General features: G+C 35.0%; 1 protein-coding gene across 2 annotated transcripts in view; it reads right to left on the bottom strand.

Moving 5' to 3' along the window:
* Mocs2B (Molybdenum cofactor synthesis 2B) overlaps positions 1-27,906 on the bottom strand; it is a 77,304-nt gene that overhangs the window by 35,319 nt on the left and 14,079 nt on the right. For both annotated transcript variants that reach the window (XM_070113035.1, XM_070113034.1), the window contains 2 exons: positions 26,595-26,888; positions 6,795-7,072 (listed from right to left, as the gene is read on the bottom strand). In XM_070113035.1, coding sequence (XP_069969136.1) covers positions 6,795-7,072; positions 26,595-26,888 — 572 coding nt within the window. The remainder of the gene's footprint in view (positions 1-6,794; positions 7,073-26,594; positions 26,889-27,906) is intronic.

Raw genomic sequence — 27,906 nt, 5'->3', positions numbered from 1 at the left:
TAGCAACATGTCGCAGGAGTACAAAAATATATACAGGTTGGTCTCACCAAGAAATAGCACTACTAGCTCCAAATTTTTTTCTTAAGTTTGTACATCTGTCGTGAGAACACATACAAATTTACAAGTCATTCTATCAATTAATTCTTTGTTTACAAGCCATTTGAAGTTGATGTGTCAGAGTATTTTTTTTATATTGAAAAAATTTAATATCGCGCAGTGATTAGATTCTTTATTTTGAAAGATGGATGAGACTTGGATTTACCACCATGATCCTAGATTCAATCATGTTTACAGTGGACTGAAGCTGGGTGTTCAGCTAAAAAGCAGGTGAAGTCACAACGATCAGCAAAGAAGATTATGTCACCAGTTTTTTGGGATGCAAAAGGAAATTCGTTGACCGATTATGTGCAGAAAGGTAAAACAATCAACTCTGAATATTATTGCAGCCTTTTGGATCAGCTGGATGAAAAAATTCGTGAGAAAAGACCTGACTTGCAGCACAAAAAATTAATTTTTCATCAAGACAATGCACTTGCTCACAAAGGTGTTTTAACAATGACAAAATTTAGCGAAATAAAGTACGAACTGCTTGAGCATTCACCGTATTCACCAGGCTTGGCTCCCAGCGACTACAACCTCTTCAGAAACCTAAAACAATTCCTTCGTGGAAAGCGTTTTTCGTCGAATGAAGAAGCTAAAATTATTGGAGAATCATTGGAATAAGTGTATTGAAGTTAAGGAAGATTATATTAAATAAAAAAATATGTCTCGTACAGTATTTTTTCATTTCGAGCGCAGAAACTTTTCAACGAACCTGTATGTAATGTTATTATCACAAAGTCATTTTACACACTTTGTTGAAAATCTTATCGTACTTCAGGGGCATGCATATTAGTAATGAAATGGATAAAAAAAAAAACGTCTGCATGTTAAAATTACTCCACAAATACTAATGGATGCTACCACCAAATATTGCTGCAGTACTACTTTCTCTGCTCTTTTATGCAATTTTTAGTTCTTAGTTGTACTTATTCAAATACATGGAAAGAGTCACAGATCATCATAATAGATAAACACGGGAAAGACTTAGCACAGCCGTCTTCTTACAGATAAATAAGCCTCCTACCCTACCTTTCCAAAAGAACGGTTAGCTATGTGGCGAATAAATGTAAATCAAGAAAACTCTAAGCATTTTACATTTTCATTAAGACCAAAAATGTGTCAGCCGATTAAACTGAATATCTTAGTACCACAAGAAAAAGAGGTATCTTATCTAGGCATTCAATTAGACAAAAAACTCACATGGAGAAACATACAGCAAAATAACCAGCATGAAAATAAGAGCTGCAAATTTAAACTGGCTTTTATATAAAAATTCAAATCTTAATCTTAACAACAAAGTTTTGAAAGAAAGAATTGCGAACTTAAACTCCGGGAATATTTAAATCCATTAGCTAATGCCTTGCTACAATCTTGTAATCAAAATCGCTTGAAAAGAAGAGGTCGTATTAGCAAAAAGGCTCAACCACAACCTTGAGTTTTTAATTTTAAGTATATTTGAAATTTTATTACTTACTGTTAGGATTAAAACAAGCAGATTCAATAAATAAAGAAATGTTAAAAAAAATATTACAATATGTATTACAAGGAAAATTAAGTGAATAGGCAGACCAATGGTGTTCTGCATTAAGCATCACTGCACAAAGATATCACAATATTAGCGACTATTTGTTTATATATGTATAATATAATAGTTAATCTAAATTCAACTTAGCTAAGGTAGATTGTATTTTGTTATCTATATACATACATCAAAGTGTGAATTCAAAAGTATCATATGATGCATTAATATCATACGATACAATGCAATATGACACAAGTCAAATCGTTGAGAAGGCGACACCTGCAGTACAAAACTGTGGGAAGCGCAAGATCAGCGAATTAAATCCCTGTTGCAGTTCTTAATCGAAATTCATTAAAGGAGCATAGCTTCGAAATTATATTTTTTTATAAAAAACTAAATAAAAGTTTTTTCACTTATATACCATATATACCATAAATGATCAGGGTGACGAAACGAGTTGAAATCCGGGTGGCCGCCGTGCACACGATAACTTGAGTAAAAATTTAGATATCTTGATGTAACTTGGTACATATGTTCCTCGGCACCCAAGGTATTGCAAATGGGCGTGATCGGACCAATTCCACGCCCACAAAACGCCATTAAACCTATAAAGTGTAAGAACTAAAGTTAGACACAAAACTGTGAGTTGGTACAGGGGATCGCAGTGGTGAGAGGCACTTGTGGATTAACCATCTTTTTAAAGTGGGCGTGGTCCCGCCCTCTAAATTATTATATGTATGTATGTACCAAACTACTACAGCTACCTCTAAAAAACTTGCTAGGGAAAAGTTTTTCAGTATATCTTTATACACCATGAAAATTAGTAAAATTAGGTAATAATCCCGCCCACTCCCAATATAACGGTCACGTGAAATATTACTAAAAGTACGATAACTCACTGAATAAAAGAGCTACAAGCATTCAATTTCACAACCAGGATGGCAGGGAAGGGCTTAACTGGAGCCGGTGTAAAAGTTAGAAAATGGGTGGCACTGCCCACTTTTAGGTGAAATCCTATATTTTAGGAACTACTTGATCAATTTCAACCAAATTTGGTGTGTGGGTTATAAAATTATTAGTATTGTACACTATGGAAACGGACGAAATCAGTTGATAACCACGCCTGCTTCCCATATTACAAAGTTTTAAATTCCTTATGCTTCTTTCACTTTACAGTTTACAGATCAAACATCAATGAATTTATTGGAGTAAAACTTTTCACAAATAGCTTCCTCAAGATATTTAATCTTACGCCCAAAGGTTGGTCTTACGCCTAAAATCGGAATATAACTTTTCAAGGACGCATACATCAAATATGTGGACACCAGTGCATATGGCTGATTTTTTGCCAAACAAATCGGTTAGTCTATGAGTTCTAGTATTGAAATTCAGGGAAAGTATTTTTGTGACAACAGCATGCCCTTGAGGCGGGTGAATACTTCCTTTAGCTCCCATACACCTAATATAAATATTTTCGAACTTCCGGTTGACTTTATACCGCATCTATCGGTCAATATGCAAGAAATCTTATTGAAATTCCGAAAGAATTTCTTCCTAATAACAATGTAACTTCTTGCATGTGATTGTAAATAATGGATGCAATACTGCCTACTTGTTTCAATTATTACTCGACAAAATCATTTAATGTGAAGCCTTTAATTTTAATAAATAACATATCCATAAAGTTATAAGAACATTGAGAAATGAGAAACGAATTGAACGAAACTGGAAGGTCTGAATAACATAAAAACGTTTTAATTCCAGGATTATAAATACTTCTAAATCCAATAGGTTTTATTCCGCACCGAAAACTAAGGCCCTGCTAGTGGCGCAAGGGAAAAATTCACCGTATTTGTCTACAATTCGTAGAAGCTTACACGGAGAGAATCTATACGGCAGGGTATCGTGGAAAATTCCTCACAGAAACAAGGTCAATTTGGCAAAATGGAAGAAATTTTATGCATGTCTTAGAATTATATAATATTGGTAAAATATTATTTGGACGGACGAATCAATGATAAGGACGAAGGATGAAAATAGGCGAAGCATTGACATTCAAGTATGTAAAGCCTACACTTAAAGAAGACAATAGGGGCCTCATGTCATGGAGCTGCATATCAGCCAATGGGGTAGGCAAAGTAGTGGTCCTAGAAGACAAAGTATCGATCGTATCTTAAATGAATAGTCTAAAAGCCAGTGAATGGTGGAATGTATGTATTTTATCAAAGTAGATATTTTGCTTAAAGATTCTCCTATACCCACCTTACATTAAATCGGAAGCCACTAAGCTCAGCGATGGTAGCTATGACGTCACTAAGATAATACAGGTACGTAAATTGTATCATACAATAAATGCAAAAGCCAAAATTAATGGCTCACCAATTTGTTGGTTATTATCTCGTGGCAGACGTTTTGAAAACTAAAAAAATTAAAATTAAAAAGTAGATTGACAAATCTGATCTTTGGATATATTATTTTGAATACTTTTATTAGCTTATTCTTTAAACAGCCGATGGTTTCACCGGTTGCAACAGTACGGCAGATGGTAATATTACTTACGGTGCAAGTATATGTAAATTAATAGGTTTAATGTACATAATTCCTAAACCACTTAAGCTAAATCAACCAAATTTGATCAAAAAAAATATGGTATGTTTATCATTCCTTTCGAAATTGCAAAAATGGTTGAAATCGGATTATATCCCCACTTACTCACCTTATAACGGTTATGCTGAAAACTAATAAAAGTAAAATCACTCAATAAATGAAAGCGTTAGACACACTAAATTTTGCACTCAAGATAATATAAAAAAGCTTTGTAGGAGTCGGTATTAAAATTGGATAATGGGCGTGGCACCGTCCGTATTTCGGTGAAAACCCAAATAGAACATTATCCTGATATTCCCATGTTATAGTGCGAAAATGGGCGAAATCGGACTGCAACCACAAACTTCCCGTGGAAGCGTGTCAATGATTCGCCGAATTGCTCTTGATTTTTCGTAGTGCCAATAAACCTTTCATGGTTGGATATATATTATCTTAATCTTTACACTTTTCCGCATCCTTGGTACTAGAACAAAGGAGAAAACATAAAATATGCCACAATTATAAGCTTAAATAAAAGGAAAAAAGACCCTTTACTGTGTTGAAGAAAAAGTTTTACTTTTAAAAAGCTTTTTGAAGTTTGGGAAGCGCTATGTTAGAGGAATCCGGATATGTCAAATGGAAATTAAAATTATGTTATATTGAAAGGAGGAGTGGTTGTAGTCCTATTTCGCCCATCTTGTAACATAGGAATATCAGGATAATGTTATGTATGGGTTTTCACCTAGATATGGACGGTGCCACGCTCACTATCCAATTTTCCTATCGACTCCTACAAAGCTTTTTTATATTATCTTGAGTGCAAAATTTAGTGTGTCTGACGCTTTCATTTATTGAGTGATCGTACTTTTATTAGTTTTCAGCATAACCGTTATAAGGGGAGTAGGTGGGGTTATAATCCGATTTCAACCATTTTTGCAATTTCGAAAGGAATGATAAACATACCATATTGGTTTTGATCAAATTTGGTTGATTTAGCTTAAGTGGTTTAGGAGTTATGTACATTCAACCTAATAATTTACACATACTTGCACCGTAAGTAATATTACCTTCTGCCGAATTGTTGCAACCGGTGAAAACATTTTCCGTTTTAAGAATAAGCTAATAATAAATATAGTTTAAAAAAACTAAAGACACCCGCTTTTAAAGAATATCGAACGAAAAAGTTGAAAATAATTTTAAAAATTAACTTAAAAAGATAGTATATAAAAAATACTAGTATAATTGAGGAAAAGGCTTAGGGCGCTTTTTGCCATAATTTTCGTATATCGAACGCCCCACGCTTTTTCCTCAATTATACTAGTATTTTTTATATACTATTTTTTTAAGTTAATTTTTAAAATTATTTTCAACTTTTTCGTTCGATATTCTTTAAAAGCGTATGTCTTTAGTTTTTTTAAACTATATTTGTTTTCAACTTTTTAGTTCGATATTCTTTTAAAGCGTTTTTTACTCTTTACTTTTTAGTTCGATATAACTATATTTATTGTATATTAAGTGATAGTTGTTCGATAGCCATCGCAACACTTATCTTACTTTCAATAAATATTGAAAACAAAGTATTTTGCATTACAATTTTTATTTTCATGTTATGATTCTCTCAACCAATTTTTTTTAAACTATTTAATAGCTTTCATCGCGGGCTAACCAAACTAAACCCAACACGACTACAAAGTATGCGCAAAATATTTGCAATATTTTGAGTTTAGTTTTTTAGTTACAAACAGACATACAAGTGAAACTAATATAAGCGTGTTAATAAAAGTATTAAAAATAATATATCTTAAGATCAGATTTGTTAAAGTATTTTTTAATTTTTTATTTTTTAAATTTTTAAAACGTCTGCCACGAGGTACTAACCAACAATTAATTTTACATGTTGCATTCATTTGTACTCTTTAACGGTTTGTTAAAATACTTGTGAAACACTCATAATTTACGCATCTGTATTACCTTAAGTGACATCATAGCTACCATCGCTTAGCTTAGAATCTTTAAGCAAAATATCAACTTTGATAAAATACAAACAGTCTGCCGTCCACTGGCTCTTAGACTATAATGAAAGAAGTCATCATATCTGAAGGCTGCCGATTGATTCGCGAAGATTACTATATCTTTCAACTGAACAAAGCTCCTATTCATAAAGTCAAAATTGTTGTATGGGCGTAGTTAAAAACTGAAATAAAGGCAAAAATGTGTGAAAAGTATTGTAACAGTGGTGATTGCGGTTACTAAATTAAATGTTTACTTAATTTTGATTCATTATATTTTCCTTTCTCTGCAATATGTTATTACTTTTTTTTGTTATTAAAAGAATATGGTTTAAGTTCTAATTTAACATACAGTCAAAAATAACATAATAAAGCTTTCTATTAAAAATGTTCACTTAATTTTGATCCCAACTATATGTACATAAACGTCAGTTTAACATATTATTTGAATTTCAAAAAGTTTTCAGAGAATTAAAACTGGCTATTTAGATATATTGGTAAAAATATTTCCTATTTACAAACTATACTTTTATTGTAATGGTAAATAAACTTGTATTTGAGCTTATGGTACTTACAATAAAATGACAATACTCCGGAGATAACGATTCCAAGCGTAAAATCCGATCTTCAGCTTGTTTAAGTCGCAAATTCATAGGCAAGTGATAACTTGTTGAATGAAACAAATGTTGTTCAATAGATTCCATTCTTTTTCTTTTACCAATAACTGCAAAGTTTTCATAACAGCTATCTTTATTAACATACTTTATTGGTGCTTCATTCACCATAAGTTTATCGAGAGTATCTAAATGATTTGGCCGTATTTGAGGTCCTGAGGTGTTTTTTACTCTGCAAACTAGAATAAAATACATAGTGCTAAGTGAAAAAGCAGTCAATAGATATGGTATTAAATATTTTAGATTTTTTGAATTAGTATTATGATTAGTTGAAACTACGCATATAGATAGTTTTTGCTAAATTTTTTTTGGCAAAAATATTTTTTTAATAATCATCAATAACCAATTACATTATCTGGTGATAATACACATATGTGTTAATCTACATTAGTTTTCTCACGTATTTGTAGCCCATAATTCAATGCCGAACATCTAACATATTATACCGACATACATTATATATTGTACAATATATTATAAAAATGTTTAAATATCAAAACAAATATTTCAGTGTGAGTATTTCGATATTGTTTTTTTTACACTGCATAATATATTCGATGTGAAGAGCTAACTTTTGAAAACAGGTTTATACCTTTTAAATAATCATCAATCTAGTACCTTATTTAACGTATTTACTATATCCTGAACAGGGTATTATATCAAGTTTGTTTGTAACACCCAGAAGGAAACATCGAAGACCCTATAAAGAATGTACATATGTATATGTATATGTAAATGACCAACGTGATAAGCTGAATGGATTTAGCTATGTCTGTCTGTCCTACGCGCCATCTATATATACGAACTATTGTCTCAATTTTTGAGATATCGATCTTAAGCTTTGTACAGTCATTTTCTTACCAAGAAGCTGTTCATTTGTCGGAACCGCCGATATAGGATCTCTATAAGGTATAGCTGCCATACAAACTGATCGATTTCCTTGTATGGAAAACCTTTTTATTTGACTAGACAGCTTCAAGAAATTTAGAAAGTTATCATACAAGCTGGCCGATCAAAATCAATATAAAGATGTTTTTATGCTATAGAAAATGCATAAGGGTATTATAGTTTCGGTGCAGCCGATGTTAACGTTTTTTCTTGTTTGTTTTTGTATTTTTAAATTTTATTAGAAACTCAGAAAAAGCCTATGTATATTTGAAATATCGGTTCAAGATAAAAACTTTAATCCTAACACAAAGAAAGAAACGTTTGAGTTGCCCGCTGATAGGATAAATAAGAAGAAGTCTTGCAATCTGTACACAAAAGTCCAGATTTTCAGTATTAAGGCTTGCTCAAGATATTTGAAAAACTTACAAAAACATTGTGAACATATGTATTGTACATAGCATAGAAAATGTGGAAAAATGTGTTTTGTGTTTTTCTCTTACAAGAGTATTCGGTATCAAAGGCGAAGGTTGGTGTGGAGGAAACATGGCACATTAAATAAATAAAACTACACAGCGTGAAACAGGGAGTTGATGATTACTACAGCTAACGGGACAACAACCCAAATCGCACTTCTGAAACTGGGTGTTTGTGGTTATAATATCATACATCTAAACAATTCGAACACCATTGTGGGATCGTTCGACACTGTACGCAGTTTTCAAATCGAAACTCAAAGAAGTAACACAAAATGAATAAAGTAAAAATCCAAACTAATCAGCTGTGAAACTATGAATGAACTATGTCAAAGCACTTATCAAAAATGATTAAAAGCATAGAGTACCTAAAACAAGTAATTTTTAAATATATTTTTTGGTATTTTTTTTGTACGTAGACTTTTGTGAGGAAAATTATAGTAACTTTTTGTTTTTGTTCTACTTACTCGTTTTCTTTAAATTTTATTTTCTTAAATAATAAAAAAAATGTTATATAGTATGAGCAAGATCACGTTAAATGGACTCATTATTGTCCACTTGGTAGTAAAAACTAGGTCCATGTAGTTGCAACGAAAAATTTATCCCCCAAACAATTTTTTAAATTTCAAAATTTCACAATTTTTTATAATGAAATTTTTAGGTACTTTTAATTAAAAAAATAGTTTTTAAATCAACCCTTAAAAATAAATTATTAAAGTTTAAGAATAATAATAAATATATAATAATAAAACAAAATTTTTTAAATCATAACAATATGATAACTTTTAAGATAATAACTAAAAACTTCAGTGATTTGTCGGTAAAAATATGATTTTTTTTATTATATACATGCGCTATTTAATTAAGATTAAGATTCGAACCGAGCTTGCGATTTTAAAGAATTTATCGGATGTAATTTTTGTGAGAGATCAATTTATCTAGGGCGTAAACTTGAAAAGCCTCGCGAAAAAACTGTAAATAGCAAAATAAGAATCAATGCGACTGATTTAGAATTTGATAAGATTAAAGATGATGCAAAGAATAACTCAACTTCCAAATGTGAAACTGTAGATAATTAATTAAAAACGTATTACGCTAACAAATAGCATAATAAATTACTATTAAAAAAGTTATTATATCTTCTGTTAAGAAATTGAAATCGAAGAAATTGACGTTCTTTTGAATAATTTAAGGTGTGCTTTCAACCAACCAAATAGTAGGCCGGATAAAATTCAAGTCCTGGCTATTACTTCACGTCGTACCATTTTAATTCAATTGGCAAATAAAAATGATACGCCGAGAATGCGAAGTTTCGAAAAAAATAGTTCAATTAAAAAAAGTTCATGATTTACGTCAAAGCTTGATACAAAAATAGATAAAAGTCTGGAAATCTTGTCTGGAAGTCTTGATCACTTAAAAATTTTTATTTGTCATATGATATTAACCGTGTGATGCCTGGATTTGAGGAATATGTCACGGTTTTAGAAAATGATATAAAAATCTAGAAACAAAAAGAACTCTTATCATTTAACATTAATGATTTACGTATATAAATCCGCTTTTGCGGATGAGAAAATTGTCTGCTCAATTCTAAGCCGAACAAAAAAAAAACAAAGACTACGAGAATGTATTTCAGCTGAAAAAAACGGAAGACATAATGTGTGTGCATGCAAAATTTACCAAAATGATTGCTTTGGTTTCTTAATTAATAAAAAAAAATGTTTCACATTAACATGATTTGTACAGAATCATCGAATGTCATTTTATAAATTTGCCTAGATATTATTATATTTTTTTGTACACAATTAATAATCTTACACATTCGTTTCTATTTTTGCAGGACTGAAATCGTTGAAACGACATATACTAAAGAAGATTTTTTAAGTGAGTTAAAAAAAATGAGGTCAGAGCTATTGAAACATGATAGTTTAGTTTAGGAGAGTTTATAGTATACATTTTTCCAAAATTAACGATTAACGGTTGACTTAAAAACTATTTCTTAATAGAAAGTACCTAAAATTTTTATAATACAAAAAATTATTGTTAAAATTAAAATTTTCAAAAACCGTTTGGGGTATAAATTTTTCATTACAACTTATGACTACATACATGGACTTAACTTTTATGATCTAGTGGACAATAAAGGGTCCACTTGATGTAATCTTCCTCTATACAAGATAATAATCAATTAATTATATTGGGGACTATTTCAACCAAATTCCAAGTATTTATTGTCAAGTAAAGATTTATTAGGATTTTATACGCATTATTTTATGGCACGTGTATACACAAAATTACACCAAAGAAGAATGTTCGAAGTCTTAAAAATCTTAAAAGGCAGCAAATGGCTGTGGACGAAGTACTAAAAAATAAATAAAATTCCGATAAAGTGATTCTTGAAATAACCTCGATATGAAAAATGTGTTCTTATATAAAAAAGGAAGCATCTCGGGAAGTTTCCTTACAAGAACTTGATTTTGATCCGTCGATTTGTATGGCAGCTATATTCTATAGTCGTCCGATCCGCAAAATTTGGCCGGATATTATAGTAATGCTTGGGATAATAGTCCGTGCAAAATTTCTTAAAACTACCTTGTCAAATAGAAACGTTTTTTCTTAAAAGAACTTGATTATGATCTTTTAGTTTGTATGGCATATACTATAGTAATCCAATCTTAAAAATTGACTCACATATTGTGCCGTTGATATCTTATCAAATAAAAAAGTTTTCCATACAAGAACACGATTCTGATCGTTCAGTTTGTATGGCAGCTTTATGCTATAGTCGTCCGATCTGAAAAATGTATTCAGATATTGTAGTAATGCTGTGGATAATAGTCCGTGGCATATATTGTGAAGATATAGAAATTTTCCATACAAGAACTTGATTCCGATCGTTCAGTTTGTAATGAAATAAGCAGCTCTTTGGAGAGAAGGATGTGTGCAAAAATTTACAGCGATATCTTAAAACTGACGGACTTCGCTAAATCAACTCAGCTCGTCACGCTCATCATTATGCTTTTGAAACATGTTGCTACAGAGTATAATAGTTTTGATCACCTAACGGTTGTTTGTATCATCTAAAACTAATCGAGATAGATATAGAGTTATATATATATAAATGGTCTGGATCGAGACATGTTGAAAACCGGTTGACTGTCTGTCCGTACGCCCGTCCATCCGTGCAAGCTATACCTTTAGTAAAAATTAAGAAATATTGATGAAACTTGGTACAGGTTCTTTGGCACCATAAAAACATTGGTATTGTAGATGGGATTGCCATAACTAAGCCGACAATTAAGATACAAAACTGTTATTACGTACAACAAATCAAATTAAGGATGGGCACCTGTGGTTTGAAAATCGTTAAAAAGTGGGTGTGGCCATGCACGCTAATAGGTTTAATGTTTATATCTGCCAAACCATTCAATCTATGCCTCACCACAAATCCTTTTGACTTGAAGATACGAGAAATCGGATGATAACCGCCCACTCCTCATATGTATTGTATAATGATTTTGATGAAAACTACTAAAAGTGCGATAACTAACTAACTGAACCTAATCACGCCTACTTCCCATATAACACAACTTTAAATTCCATCTGCTTCCTTCAATTCGCAGTATACAAACCAAGCTGATTTTAAGGTATGCCATCTTAAGGCTAAAAATTGTCAAAATCGGATAATAACTTTACACACCGACTCCTATATACTATATTTTGTTACTCTAACAAACCATATGCCGAATATGTCGGCCAATGTATAAGTTATATATTTGTAAATTGCTTTAAAATATGTTCTCAAGTATACTGGCAGAGAAAGGTATGGGTATTGATACCCGACTTTCTACCTCACCTTAAATCGTTGATCAAAATGTGTGATATTTTATTTGGTGTAGATATTGGTCTAAACCTTATATCCCAAATACACTGAATTCCGATCCTATGGTTAACCTTCTGCTTTCCACATCCACTCAATATATTAAATTTACCTTCTTCAGCTTAGGTTTATATCACATAAATATCATTTGAAGATGATTTTAATATAATTTTAGAACATAACTATTCAAGCCTACAAATACCGGAAATGTGAACTGCAGAGCCTACAGCTGACTTGTTACCGAAAATATCGGTCAATGTGTGAGATAACATATATAATTGAAATTAAGAGAGAATAATTTACTGATAATAGTATGTATGTATATTATAAATGGGCTGAATTGGTCAATATTTCTCTTAGCCCCATATACCTAATAGAAAGAATTTCGAACTTCGGCTGACTTTATATATATCGGCGGTTTGTTATCTTATTTAAATTGAGTGAGGTTGTTCTTCTCCTAACGGTGCATCTCTTTGCCTAAAATGGATAAAACAGGGTTAAAACTTGCACTAGCCCCCATTTAACTAATATCAGGATTTTCAAACAACCGGTTGACTTTACTCCTTATATATTGTTGATGATGATAATGATATGTAGTAATGCCAGAAATAGATAAAAATCGGGCCGATACTTCACCTAACTTCCCATATACTCAATAAAAGCTTTTCACCGTTTATATCGGTCAATATGTAAGATAATAGGTGAGACTATATTATACTACATATAATAATTTCCGTTATTCTAACAAACCTTATTATATTAATGGTTTAGCGCTGATCATGAATAGAGTTGGTCTAGTTCTTGGTCTTAATCTCATATCCCTAATATCAATTCCAATCTTCTGGCTGACGTTCTGAACATCAACTCAATATGTTAAACTTAACCTCTTCGGTTAAGTTTAGCTCATTTGAGGATGATTTTAATAAAACTTTCGCTGATGGAAAGTAAAATATAGTTATAAAACTAATTGCGTGTATGACCTATGCTACACCTTAAAAAAATATCAGATTGTAATTTATTCATGTTTCCGTCGAATAATTTCACAACACTTGTTAATATGAAGTTTTGCCACCACCTGAAGGTATTTCCCGGCTTTGACTTTGCAAGTTACCAGAGTATAAAATGTTCAACGTTTCCTTCTTATTGTTACAAACTTCGTAGCAAACTTAATCAAAACAAGAGCTCTTTGCATGCTACATCAAACCAACTGGCCTAACAATCCTCTTCCTATAACCCGTTATACTCGATTTCACTCTAAAATTGGTTGATTACAAAGTCAATGAGCTTATACAATATATAGCAATTACTTACTACTACCGCTAGCGCTGCTGCCGCTCGCTATCCAACACTGCTTTATCAATTTGCTGACTTGCCGAACTGCATGGTTTGCAATTTTGGCGGTCTATGTCCAGTCTTTCCAATACTCGCCGCACATTTTCCCAATTTTTCTTCGTCTTCAAGTCATCCTATATACGTCCCACAAGAGGCAACAAATAATAAACACCATTTATGATGTCAGACTTTGCGAGTACAACTTTTTGTAGCACAGGTAGGAATGTCACCCAGACATTGAAATTGAGTTGATAAGCTTGAAGCGATTCAGAGGCTTGTTCACAACCCAAAACATATGAGTTAAAATGACTACCCTCCCAGCTGTCGAGGCATCGGATAGTGATAATTACTGTAATGTATTAATATTTTTACGCGATAAGGAATTTAATTTCGAACTTTCGATTTTTTAACCTCACTCTTTCACAGTCTTCTTAAAGATCGTGCTATTGCAGCGATGTATTTTCAAGCAAGTTGCTTATTGTTGTCAAAAGTCATTGTTGTTTTATTAGCGAGAAGTGTGAATCTCAAATAGGATGAAGCGCAAAATCGTTCCAGTTCTTGTTCAAATAGATGTAATGATCGCTTGTCTGACTATGTGAAGTCCAGACGATTAATAACAGCTTCAACGTGGAAATATGCTGAATTTCATCAGCAGATTTCCTAATTCTGTTGCGAATTTTGAGAACAGCTTGTTAGTGTTTTGAAATGCCCACGCAAACATATTGATCCTGTGAAAAATCTAACTCTGGGAGATCCTGAACTGCATCCAGATTTTCGTGACATTCAACCCCGCCTATAATTTTTATTTGTTCGTAAGTCTTGATTTCCGGCCGCTCACAGTTGTGGCCCGTGCGATGTACCGAATCGCAACTGTCGCACTGAAGGTGACAAAGTTGCTTCGGTCGCACATGGAGTCAATAAACCTAGCTGCATGGATTGCAATTTTGGTAGACCGGAAAATTGGTTTAGTGGTGGTACAATACAAACAAAAGGTTCAAGAAAATAGATTAATAATAATTTTGTGAGCAATATAAATACCATACATACAGGTTCATATACAATACACATTTGTACAATATTATACAAAGTGCATATTGGCACATATTCCATAATACCCCTTGTTACATATTTGGCAAATAAAAACAAGTAGGATTGCGTATATTACATATTCAAAGTCCACATTGGCATACATCCCGCAAAAATTGTATATAAACTTTTGTAATCAACACAAATAGTAAAATAAAATAAAAATTATTATTTGACAGCTCAAATTAAAATCTGAACCGGTAATTATAAAAAAACGCGTATCTTTGCTCATTTTATTAAATTAAATAATTAAAAATGAAAAATATTTAATACATCAAGTTATTTCCGAGAGTGATAGTCTAATACGATACTGCACTCGATTTTCATCTTCACCGATTCAAGACAATTCTGAATCGGTATTAGAGATTAAAAAAGAAAATCTTTACACTTTCTGGACACGTCTCTAAGCTGCATATAACGCAGTAGTAGAATCTAACGACTCTGATCAACCGGAAAATTTTAAATCGTCGGCGTACACCAAATACGAAAAGTGTTTAGACCAGTTTGAAGAAACTTATGCTATGATTTCGGATCAGTTAAAACCAGGGACAGAAAATAATAGTATTGTTTAGTTTTTGTTTAAAAAATTATTATGAAGGCCGACCTTATGATGTAAAAATATAAAATTTTTGTTTTTGTGAAACCTACACATATATTTGATTTTATTATTATATCACAAAATAATCGTTATATTTTGAAGAGTAAGTTTTTTTTTCCCCTTGACATATAATATTTTTACGCTAAGTTATTATTTGTCAAGGCATAACCAAAAGCTTACTCTTCCACTCTTATTCCGTAAAAGTTAAGTAAAACTCACCGTATACAGTATTATTCTGTGAGCAATAAATAAAAGTTCTGAAAAAACTCTTATTTTTTAAGCGAAAAATAAAAATATACCGATTATTTTGTGAGGAAAAAATATAATTGCAAAATTATTTTTAACCTGATTTTTTCCCATTTACTCATAACGGTTACGGTCCCTATATAAAACTAATTAAAGCAATTGCACCTGCTCCACATCCGAGAGTAGAGCTGCCATAAGTACAAAGTCAAGAAGCAAGTTCAGACATCGATCTCAAGGTGACCGAAAGTGACACAGAAATTTTTAATGGTGGTTATGAACAATGGCCGTCCTTCCTGGACATGTTTACAGGCGATTACATAAACCACCCAAGATTATCAAATGTACAAAGATTTTATCACCTCCGATACAAAACAAAAGGTCAAGGTGTCATAGTCAAACAGTTCGCACTTAATGACAATAATTTCAATTTGGCTTGTGAAGCTTTAAATCTAGACATTGATAGATGAAAGAACATTGGTCGACAAGCAAATAACGATATTAATTAACCTGCCAAAAACTCAAAAGAAAACAAGTGAAGAATTTATCAACAACAAAAAACATCAATTTATCAAATCGCTCTTATCGAGAAAAAAAATTCAAAAAATTTAATATTACCGATCGAAACAATTTTGTAAGAACGAAAAGACTTTGTACAAACTGCTTTTCACATGCGCATACGTTTTAAAATTTGCGAAAGCCAATTCGACATAATTCAATGTTTCATATTAAACATTTTTCCAGCTCACCTCAAAATAGCGCTAATGTTAGAAGAGCTGCAGGATTAATTGCAACAGAAAGAGAACAGAGAAGAAGCACCATGTTGCTCTAAGGTATAAAAAACTAAAACGCTACACAGCGAAATAAAAATTAAGGTATTACTAGCCACAGCAGTCGTCTCCATCAAACACCGAGGAAAACTTAGGATCACAACGATTATTCGCGCCTAGGGCACAAATAGGCTACAACTGCCAACAAAGGAAACCAATTTTGAAATCACGGGAATGGGTGGAGAAGTAGTTCAAATCTCAAATAAAACCCGACCCATTGTCCTAATTTTGACAAAGGTTTATATCTAAAGCTAGCAGATCCCAACTGCAACACTACCACTCAAACAGGTATTCTATTAGGCAGCGATCTCATATTAATAATAATATTGAAAGATGTTGAGAAAATTTCGAACACACTTTTGGCAAAAAATACTACTTTCGGTTGGATGCTAAGTGGACTAGTTACAGAACCAGCTACCACCATGACAACTCAAGTTGAGGAAATCTCAAATCAATACCTCAATTCACAATGAAGGAAACTTAGAGATTTAGAAGAACTCCCCCCTCCATCTCATTTACAACACCAGAAGATCGGTATTGTTAAACACTGTTCGATTAGATAATGTCCGTCGTACGACTACCAGTAAAGCCAACATTTCTCCACACACTCGCCTTAGGTCATTCCCGTACCTCTGCAATACTCCAGTTTTTAAGTATAGAAAAAAACCTACTTAAAAAGGCAACCTTAATAGAAGAATACCTCCATTTAGACCTCATGGAGGAAGTCAACCCTGGCGAAATAATCATACCAAGTAAATACTACTCATTTTACCTGCCACATCATGCTGTAGTAAAGCCAGAAAAAAAACAACAAAAGTAAGAGTTGTCTTCAATGCCTCAAAATCCACAAGTTCGGAGAATTCCTTAAATCACATTTAATTTACGGGACACCCACCAGATTTAAAACTGCTTATTTTAAATTAGCGTATATTCAAATACGTATTCAATGGGGACGTTGGAAAAATTTATAGACAAATAGTCGTACATAAAGATGACCAAGATTTTCAACAAATTACACTATGCGACTTTAAATTAAAAATAATAACCTTTGGTGTCAACTGTGCTCCCTATCTAGTCATTCGAACACTCCACGAATTGGCAGAAGATACAAAGTCAAAATCTCCCCTGGCAATCGAAGTGTTAAAACACAAACTTATGTAGACGATATTCTATCTGGAAGTCACAGTCGTCCACAAGCATACGAATCCTTATCACAGGTAATAAAGGCAATCAACTCCGCAGAGTTTCCTTTAAAAAATATTACCGCAAATCACTCAAATATATTAAAAAATATACCAAACGAATATTTGTTGCACACTAATTTCCTTATATTCGAAAAAGAAAGTACAACAAAAACTCTAGGAATTCAATGGAATACGATATCTGACCGGTTTTCATACAGTACTGAGTCAATGTCTGCATTATCCGCCATAACAAAGAGACATATTCTGTTCTCGGTGGCAAAACTTGGCAGGATGGCTTTCGTCAATTAAAATACAACCGAAAGTACTAATGCAAGGATTATGGCTAGACGGAACCTACTTTTTTTTCGAAAGCCGAATTGCGAAACTTTAAGCCGCTAAACCTAACCTACTCCCAACTCTAGACTCTCCTACGGAACCACCTGATTAGGTATTACTTCGTGGGAGTGATAAGACATTTAAGTCTCCTCTATGGTACGAACTGACGGACGCCTAATCTGACACATAAGTTTCGTCAAGTTCTCCACCATAAAACTACCACCGAGTGAAGTTTAAGTTTTTTCCTTGTACTCGAAAAGCGAGGGCAATAAAATAATACATGCTCAGGGTCTTCTATGCACTCTGTACACATCGGACAGTTCGGACTAAAATCATGATGGAATTTGTACAGGTAGCTCCTAAAGCACCCATGTCCACTTAGTATTTGGGTAAGGTGGAAATCCAGGTCCCCATGTCGTCTGTCTATCCACCGGTGAATATCCGATATAAGTCTGTGGGTCCACCGTCCTTTGAGTGAGGTTTGCCACCGTTGCTGCCATATTGATAAGCTATTGACTCTCTCTGCTCTTTTGGCTCCTATAGACGACTCTGGTAACACGTATATACGCGCGAATTCGTCACCCTGGATGTCAATGGGCATCATACTTGCTATTACTTGTCGACTTTCCTAGTACTTATTAGCAGAACTTCTGTCAAGATGTTTAGCCACTGCTACCACTATAAGATCATCCGCGTATGCAATTAATTTCACGGCTTCCGGTTGGTTTATTCTTAACCCCCGATCATACATCACGTTCCATAGAAGAGGGCCTAAAACTGAGCCTAGCGGTACTCCACTCGAAATAGCGTAGCTCTTGGTGCTTTCATCAGTGTCGAATATTATTTGCCTATTTTCAAAATAACTTGTAATAATATTTACAAGATATTTAGGAGCACGTATTTCATACAGAGCATTGATTATAATTGACTATTTTCCTGAGTTGAAAGCATTCTCCACATCCAGGGTGATCAGCGCGCAATATTTTTTAGTCCCGCCTTTCCATCTCTTACCACTTACTGCGTATTTCGCAGTGTCAACGACATTGATTAGTGTGTGAATAGTGGACCTTTTGTGGGTCTTTTTCCAAGCGGTTTCTTACTATACTTTCGTACACTTTGCCAATCGTGTCAAGCACGCACAGAGGATGATATGAAGAGGCTTCCTCTGGAGGCTGATGTGGTTTAGGTAGTATTGTAGAACCAATCGCTGAATTTTCCATGGGTCGGGGAATATTTCTTCTTATAAGCATGCATTGTACATTTTTGTAAACACATTTAGTTATAAAATCATGGCTTCCCTTAAAGCTCTGTTTGGTATGCCGTCTAAACCAGACGCTTTGCTGATTATAATTTTTCCCGCTATGGCCAATACTTCGTCTTCACTAACTAGTAGCGGTGGCTCTACAACTTCGGTTCGTGATTTAGCATAGGTAATCGGATGGTGTTTGAGGAATAATGTTTCCACGATATTCCTTATAAAAAATGCGCTTTTGGGTTGTTGTGTCTTATTCTTGAATTTTGACATTCATATTTTGTACGCCGTACCCCAGGGGTCTACGTTTGTTTCCTCACAGAGCTTTTCAAAACAGTTCCTTTTGCTGCGGGCTATTGCAGACTTCAGAAGTTTATTTTGCCTTTTAAAAATTTCCCTGAGACCGTTTGAATTTCCCTCACATTGGTTACGCTGTAGACGGCGTCTGGCTGCATTACAGAGCTTTCTGAGCGTTGCTATTTTTTCGTTCGACCAATAGACGGGCTTTCGTTTGGTGTGGTGTACTGTTCTACTTATAGTTACGTCACGCATAGTTGATCAGTTCTTTCCGCACTGCAGACACCAAATGGGTGGTGTCGTCGTCTGGTGTATTTGCAGAGTTCCAGACTATCTCAAAAAGGTCGGCATCAAACTCTTTTTGTTTCCAGTTTCGTTTTGGGCAGGTGCTCTTGCTGCGAAGTTCCGTCTCTCCGGAAAACGAAACATCAGCAGTAATAGCCATGTGGTCACTATTTGTAAATATATCCGACACCGTCCACTTAATGTGCCTGCGTACAGCATCGTTGGCAAACATTAGATCGATTATGGAGCCTTTGTTTCCTTTTTGAAAGGTATTTTGCGTTCCGCTATTCATTATTGTAAGATTAGTTTGACCTAGGAATTCTAGTAACAAACGACCGCGATGGTTTGTGTGCCTGCTTCCCCATCTAGTTGACCACGCATTGAAGTAGCCTGCGATTATGACTGGCGATTTGCCTCTGGTTTCTAGAGCAAGCTCCAGTAGGAAGTCTGCAAAATCTTCGATTGAGACACTGGGAGGAGCATAGCAACTAACAAAGCATATGCCGCGTATATTTGCCCATGTGAAACAATTATGATCTTTGGAACAAGATGTAAAAGGTTGACTTTTACATGACCATATTGCAGCTTTGCCAGATATGTCTGTGGTCTAGGTGCTTTCCGAACGCTGGGAGTATTGCTCGCTTAGTAAGGCGACATCAATGTTTTCCTCAAATATTATCTGTTTAAGCAGATCTTGTGCTGCAGCATAGTGGTTTAAATTTAGCTGCAGTATCCTCATTTTCCTAGGGACTTTACCATCTCCAGATACTTGGGGCAAGTCGTACTCAATACTGAATGTGCTCCTTTACAAATCATGCAGCTTGCGTAATTGGTACCTGACTTCGCTACATGTCCACCGGCTGCACAACGTGTGCAAGTTATATTTTTATTATCAGTTTTACTTTTATTGTTCCTTTATTCGGTAGCGACGGTGTTGTCGACTACCACGAACTATTTAAATAATAGTTATTTATTTATTATCACTACTTTTACTATAAGTAGTTTGAATATTTATGTGCGTTGTGATTGGTAGCGACGGTGTTGTCGACTACCCACTAACTATTTAAATAATATTTCCGATTGTGCGATAGCGACGGTGTTGTCGACTAGCACGGAATTATGTTATTTTAAATAAGCACAAGTTGAGTTCCGTTCTTAAACTGTTTTATTAAAATAACATTTCTCTTATTTATAACCTACTATTACTATCGCCGCTACTGCCATTGACGCTGCTTTCCTAAGTTTCTGCTGACGCCTAAGCTTGTGTAAGGCATTGCGTTACATCCGCCGGTCACACGGTCGGTGGCTACTGCAAGGTGTTGAATTGCGGCTGTCGGTCATTCAGAAATCCAAACTGCATAGGTTGCAATTTTGGCAGTTCAAGAGACTGACTTAGTTAACTATTGTTAACTTGCATAGGGTCGACTTGTCTATGAGGTTGCAGCATTTGCGCGCCATGTGCCCCAGGTGGAAGCATCTATAACAACGAGGACTAGGGGAGTATTCCCGGAGGCGGCAGACGGACCACCCCACCTTAATTTTGCCTATCTTAAGCGCAGCCTTGGCATCCTGCGCGCGCAGGCATATGATAGCTATTTGGGTACCGCTTCGGGTCTTTCGCATACTTTTAACATTTATTTTCCGCAAATTTTGTATAAAGCACTCCTTTTGTAGTTCCTCGCATATCTCTTCGGGTGTAGTTACCTCATCCAAATCCTTGCACATAATCGCGACGTTGTGGGTTTTGGGCTGTATCACAGCCATTTCACCGACCACTCCCTCTAAGGCGCTTTGGAATGATTCTGCTCTCTTTTCTGCTTCACTCTTTAATTCTAACAGCAGGTCTCCTTTCAACGTTTTCCTTATGTATGTGACACTTGAGCCCAATTCTTTTAATCCGCTTTCACTTTTTATTTTTCGGAGAATTTCAGCGTACGATACACCAACCTTTTTAGTAAGTATGATGGCGTCTGGCCTCGACCTGATTTTCTTTTCGATCGGTCTTCTCTTCTTAACGACGTCCACCCATGTTTCGCATTCGCCAGGTTTAATCGTGGTATCTCTAGAAATTAATTTCGCTGCCTCGTTGTTAGTGGGCTGCAACGCTTTAATTGTATTTTTCGGCTTTTTTGTGGGTGGTAAAAAGCCTAAAGCCTCACGAATCTTTTTGGTGGTAGGTGGTATTTACATCTTTACCCATAGGGGATACCTGAGATGCTTTTCCTACCATAATTACTTTTGGTAGGTTCCCACCTTTCTCAGCCTTGGCATGTAGTGTCACTATACTGCTAACTAGGTCGCGCATTGCTTGGATTATATGCCTTTGGCCAGACATCATGCTCTCCAGTTCTTTTATTTTACTACCCAATGCCAAAACCAAAGGGAATACGAAAGAGGAGAAACAAACAGGAGAACAGCAGAGTGATCAAAATAAAGCGGTAGAACAAATTAAGAACACGTTTTGTTTAGATCGCCGTTCAGGGGAAAAAAACAATAAATTTTCAGCAAAAATTGCAACTGAGTATATGCAGGTAAGTGCATAGGGATTTTTTTTTTTAAATCCAAATTGTAATTATCTTTACGTATATATTAAGTGTCCATTTAGATTTTTCCGGCTTTCGAAAAGCAGCGGGAAGAAATGGAACTGTTTTGGTGTGGAAAATTATGAGTTTAAATAAATAATCCAGGACCGTACCTAAAAGACTACCACTTCACTTGAAATTTACACACTCCGACTGGGACAACAAGTAAAACCACTTCGTTTAGAAAAGTGGTTCCAGTTCGAGAGCAATTTAAATGATATCTCAGAGATACAAATCCCGCGATGGATAAATTATGCCCTAAAGTACAAAATCGAACTGCACTGCTTCTGTGAGACTTATGAAAAGGCATATTGCGCCACTATTAATGTTCGAACACAAAGGGACACTGCGATTAAAAGCCACTTAGTAGTGACAAACGCAAAAGTGACTCCTCTAATAACAACAAGTCTACCACTTGAACTATGTGGCGCGCTACCACTTTCCAAATTGGCATCCATGGTGGAAATGCATTTAAGAACTGCAAAAAACAATAACATCTGTGGTCCGATTCCGAAATTGTACTAGCCTGGTTGAAAAAACCACCACATCCATGGAACATTTCTAACCGAATGTCACAAATACTTCATCTAGTGGGATCAGCAACTTGGCCACACGTAGCCAGTGCTGACGATCCTGCCGATCTAGGTACAAGAGGAGCCAAACTGCTGTACCCTGCCACCACCACCCTCTGGAAGAATGGCCCCCGATGGTTAACAGCCTCTCCCGATGCTTGGCCACAATCACCCAGGCGCAATATAATTGCCCCAGAAAGTCGAAAAATCGACCCCTTTCACACAACATTGGATGAAACTGACATCATTGAGCTATTTTCATCGTTCTTTCGAGCCTTCAAAGTAATCACCTAGACGCTTAAGTTTATAGAGTTACTCAAAATTAAAATTAAGGGAGCACCCCCAATGCGATACATTGACTCACCTAGACTTCCAAAAAGCAAAGTATGCTCTTATCATATATCATATACTCAAGCGTGCTACTTCCATAAAAAATAATTGCCAAACCCTTATCGGAGCTCAAAGAGCCACTGAAACACAGTTTGTGAACTTTATCAAACAAGTCTCACCTGGGATTGTACAAAAGTACGCTCCCCAAGGCATTAATTGGCAATTTATACGCCCAAGCGTTCCTCCCTCCTATGGAGGGTCTATGGGAATCAGCTGTAAAAATCCGCAAATCTCACTTCAAAAAGGTAGCTGGTGAAAACTAAAAATTTAATTATGCACAGTTCACCACATTATTAATTCGAATTGAAGCCATTTTCAATTCACGGCTACTTACAACACTCTCCCAAGATCGCTCAGAATCTACAGCCCTAACTCCAGAGAACGCTAGTGTCGCTCTTGGTGCCTTCGGAACAGCACCGCACCCGATGCGAGCTGTGTCGTCGTCCCCACCGGTTGCAACACTACAGTATATTTAAATCGATGCAACCGGTTCAACGTCAACGACGTTTGGCGACCACCTACGTCACTCAGTCGTAGCCCTGCCCAACGGCCACCTCGATACGACGTCAACGTCCAGCAGCCTCTCCATAGTCTACCCTACTGGGCTCAGCAGCATTGCTTCAACGCAGCAACATCTACAGAGTCTGATAGGCTAAAATATTTGCCTAAGGGGGCCGGGAATATAACCATCTAACCTCCCGCCCGCTAACACAATTCCACAAACCACCACACTTGAGAACACCAACACACATGCAATATATCTCATTATAAAAAATATATACGACTTCATTATAAATGTATTAAAATCCTTTACGTACCTTTAAAACTAACAGTAAAGGTCATAGATTTCATCTTCTACAAATTTCCTAACTATTACAAATCACTATATTCTTCATAATAATGCTGGGGGTTGACACATACCAAAACACCAATTTTTAACCAACCGAAAAAATTATATGAGGTATATGAGGACAAGACCGTAGTCGGGACCAATTTTATTCATATTTGACACTAAACAACATTGTAACCAAAATTATAAAAAACATTTTCCAGTTTTGATACTAATAGAAAAAAAAATTAAGTGGGTGAAAGTGTAACTATTTTAAATTGCACTATAAAGGTAAAAATTAACCGATTAATAGCAAGCACCGTCGGTGCAAATTGTACATCTGTTCGGACAGTTATCCTAACTCTGTAAAAAAAAAGTAAGGAAGCTATAAGTTTGGGTGTATCCGAACTATTTATATTCTCGGAATCTGCGGGTGAAATATCTTCAGGTGTTGGTACAACTTTATATTAAACAAGTAAGGAAGGGCTAAGTTCGGATGTAACCGAACATTTTATACTCTCGCAAAGTCAAATAGTATACTCGTTTGAGATTTCTTTGTGGATTGGCTGATATTTTCGGTAGAAGGTCAACTATAGGCACTGGGGTCCACATATTTAGTACTTAGGGGCTTAAACAGTTTTGGTTCGATTTAGACAATTTTTGGCCACAAGGTGGCATACTTTAATCGCATTATTCACGCAAAGTTTTATCCCGATACAGTCATTGTTGCCTGATTTGCATAGTGGAAAGTGAAATAATCAGATGGAATTTAAAATGGTGTTATATGGAAAGTAGGCGTGGCACTGTGACATAGAAACATGAAAAGAACGTTATGCACCGAATTTGGTTGAAATCGGTTAAGCAGATCTCAAGATATGGGTTTCACCTAAAAGTGGGCTGTGCCACGCCCACTGTCTAATTTTGAACGCGGTTCCTATAAAGTCATCTCATACCATCCCAGAGATAAAATTTAATGACTCTGGCGTGTTTAGTGCTTGATTTATCGCGCTTTTAGTAGTTTTTAACAGTACCGTTATATGGGGAGTGGGCGGAGTTGCCACCCGATTTCAACTATTTTCACACCGTCAATAGAAGTGCTAAAAATATTTGCTTCCAGTGAATTTTGTTATTATAGCATTAGCGGTTTAGGAGATATGCACATTAAACCTATTAGAGGCGGGACCACGCCCACTTTTTTAAAAAAAATTTTAACTACAGATGCCCCTCCCTAATGTGATCCTGTGTACCAAATAACAGTCTTGTATCTTATTGCGGAGCTTAGTTATGGCAAGTTATTTGTTTTTGATTAATGGCGTTTTGTGGGCGTGGCAGTGGTCCGATTACGCCCATCTGCAATACCAACCGTCTCACGGTACCATGAAACATGTCTACCAAGTTTCATAAAGATATCTCAATTTTTACTCAAGTTAGAGCTTGCACGGACGGACGGACAGACGGACAGACGGACGGACGGACAGACAGTCACCCGGATTTCAACTCGTCTCTTCATCCTGATCATTTATATATATATAACCCTATATCTAACTCGATTAGTTTTAGGTGATACAACCAACCGTTAGGTGAACAAAACTATTATACTCTGTAGCAACAGGTTGCGAGAGTATAATAATATATTACTATAATTCACAGACCAATATATATATAAGGTCAACCGGTTATTTATCCTTATATTAGGTATATGGCACACTGATAAACTGGTATTAGAACGAGATTTTCTCTGAAGTTCATTTGATATTTTACATATTGACCGATATATGCGGCATAAAGACAACCAGAAATTTGAAATCCCTTAGGTTAAGTATATGAGGGATATAAGAAGCATTGACCCGATTTTAAGCACAAGGACACATTATTACCAAAAAAATCGTTCTCTACGTTTCATTGTAATATCTTAGAGATAACTTTAGCTTTGTAAAGTTATAATCCAATTTCCACCATTTTGAGACGTGAGATGTCATACCTTAAGGGCCTTTGTATGAAGTTTTATTCTGATAACTTCATTGGTGTTTGATTTGTATATTTAAAAATGAAATAATCAGATGGAACTTAAAAGTTTGTTATATGGCAAGTAATACCACTCTCACCACAGATACCCCTGCCTACTGCGATTCATTGCAGTTTCAATTTGTGGCTTAGTTATGACATTTATATGTTTTCGATAAATAGCATTTTGTGGGCCTGGCAGTGACCCGATTACGCCCATCTACAATATCGACCTTTTCACGGTGCCAAGAAACATGTTTCATCAAAATACCTCAATTTTTACTTAAGTTACAGTTTACAAGGATATACGGACAGAGTCAAGAGTTATATATACATAACTCTATATCTATCTCGATTAGTTTTATGTGTTACAAACAGCTGTCAGATGAATAAAACTATAATACTCTTTAGCAACATGTTGCGAGGGTCAAGCAAGAGGTGACCACAATATGGTTTAACGCTAAGCCATTAATGAAATTGATCCAGATCTTATTCTAGACCCATATGTCTGGTATAAGGACTTTCCCCTCTCCGGTAGTAGCAAAGAAGTTAAATGAGTCTCTAACTTTATTGTAAGTTAACAAGATAATAATAACTACGCCAATATCGGTTTTAACAATTCGCTAATGAATACACTTACCTTTCAAAAGACATTTTGAACTATCTTGTTTTACAACGGTACTATTTACTCGAGCACATAAATTTTCCAACAGAAAATTTGGTTGAATTCCTTCCTCTATTTTTGCATAGTTAGGTGTATCCCTGTAGTCAAAAACGTTGTTTTGGTTAATCTCTTCACGTTTCTTTTGAAGAAAACATGTAATACGATTTTTAATCTCATTTTTGTCCACTGCTATTTGCACTAGGTCATTTGGCACAGAAATTTCAGTACATATTTGAGTTTTTGCGAAAATAAAGTTTCCTTTGTCGCATGCTGTAAAAAAAATGAACCAAACAGTATTTTATCAAATCATGTATTCGGTAATTTTATTTTTCCGACAATTGATTATTGCTTATTATCACACTTAGGTTTATACAAATATATTTATCCACGCATATCTATCAAAACTTTTTAAAAACTATAGTAGGCTTTCAATTTAATTAATGGTACAATGACATTTTACTATTGGCACGAATGAATTCAAAAGTGAATTTGGAGAACATAGTTAAAATATTATTTAGTTTTAGAAATTTTTTGCCAGTCTTCATATTCACATTACAATACACTGAAGTACAGAGTACAGCACTAAAACTAATCAGAACTAAACTTAACAGAGATATATCTAATATATACATATATGACACGGACAGACAGTCAACCCGATTTCAAATCGTCACCCTGATCCATTTATTGGTAAGTATATACATATATATGTATAAATTGTGACCAGAAAGTTTCCGGAAATTATTATATAAACTGCACGCACTGAATATTTTTCAGCACTTTTTTATTATTAAGCAGGTATTACTATGTCAAAAACGAGCGCAATCTGTCAACCAGTTTGTTTGCAGCAGCTATTGAAATCAGTTGTTGTTTTTGTAACTGTTATCTAGTCCTCGCTTGGATGGTAAGTGATAGTTTGGTTGTCGTCGAGGTCATCTAACGGGAGGCCCAAGAAACGGGCTGTTTCGACGGGATCGAAGGATAGGGGGATTGGTCAGATTGGGAGTTATGCTGCCTGTGTTCCTCGAAACCCGGTTTGAACTCAATGCCAGCACGGATCAGAAGAATACGAAGCAACCGTGCTGCTAGGTGTTGCTCTAATGACGACAAACTTAAACTAAAACTTACCGATCCAATTAGTGTTAGATCGCCGAAATAACAGCCCTTGGCCGGATAAAATCCGGGTCATTTCCGGTAATTGCACTCTTGCAGCATTATATGCTGCTATTTTATTTTTTGAACTAATGAAATATTGAAACTATTCTTGTATGAATTTTAAACACATGTT

The sequence above is a fragment of the Bactrocera oleae genome, chromosome 2, assembly GCF_042242935.1.
Source record: "Bactrocera oleae isolate idBacOlea1 chromosome 2, idBacOlea1, whole genome shotgun sequence".
NCBI lineage: Eukaryota > Metazoa > Arthropoda > Insecta > Diptera > Tephritidae > Bactrocera > Bactrocera oleae.
The sequence above is the reverse complement of the archived record's forward strand: the minus strand, read 5'-3'. Positions and strand labels throughout refer to the sequence as shown.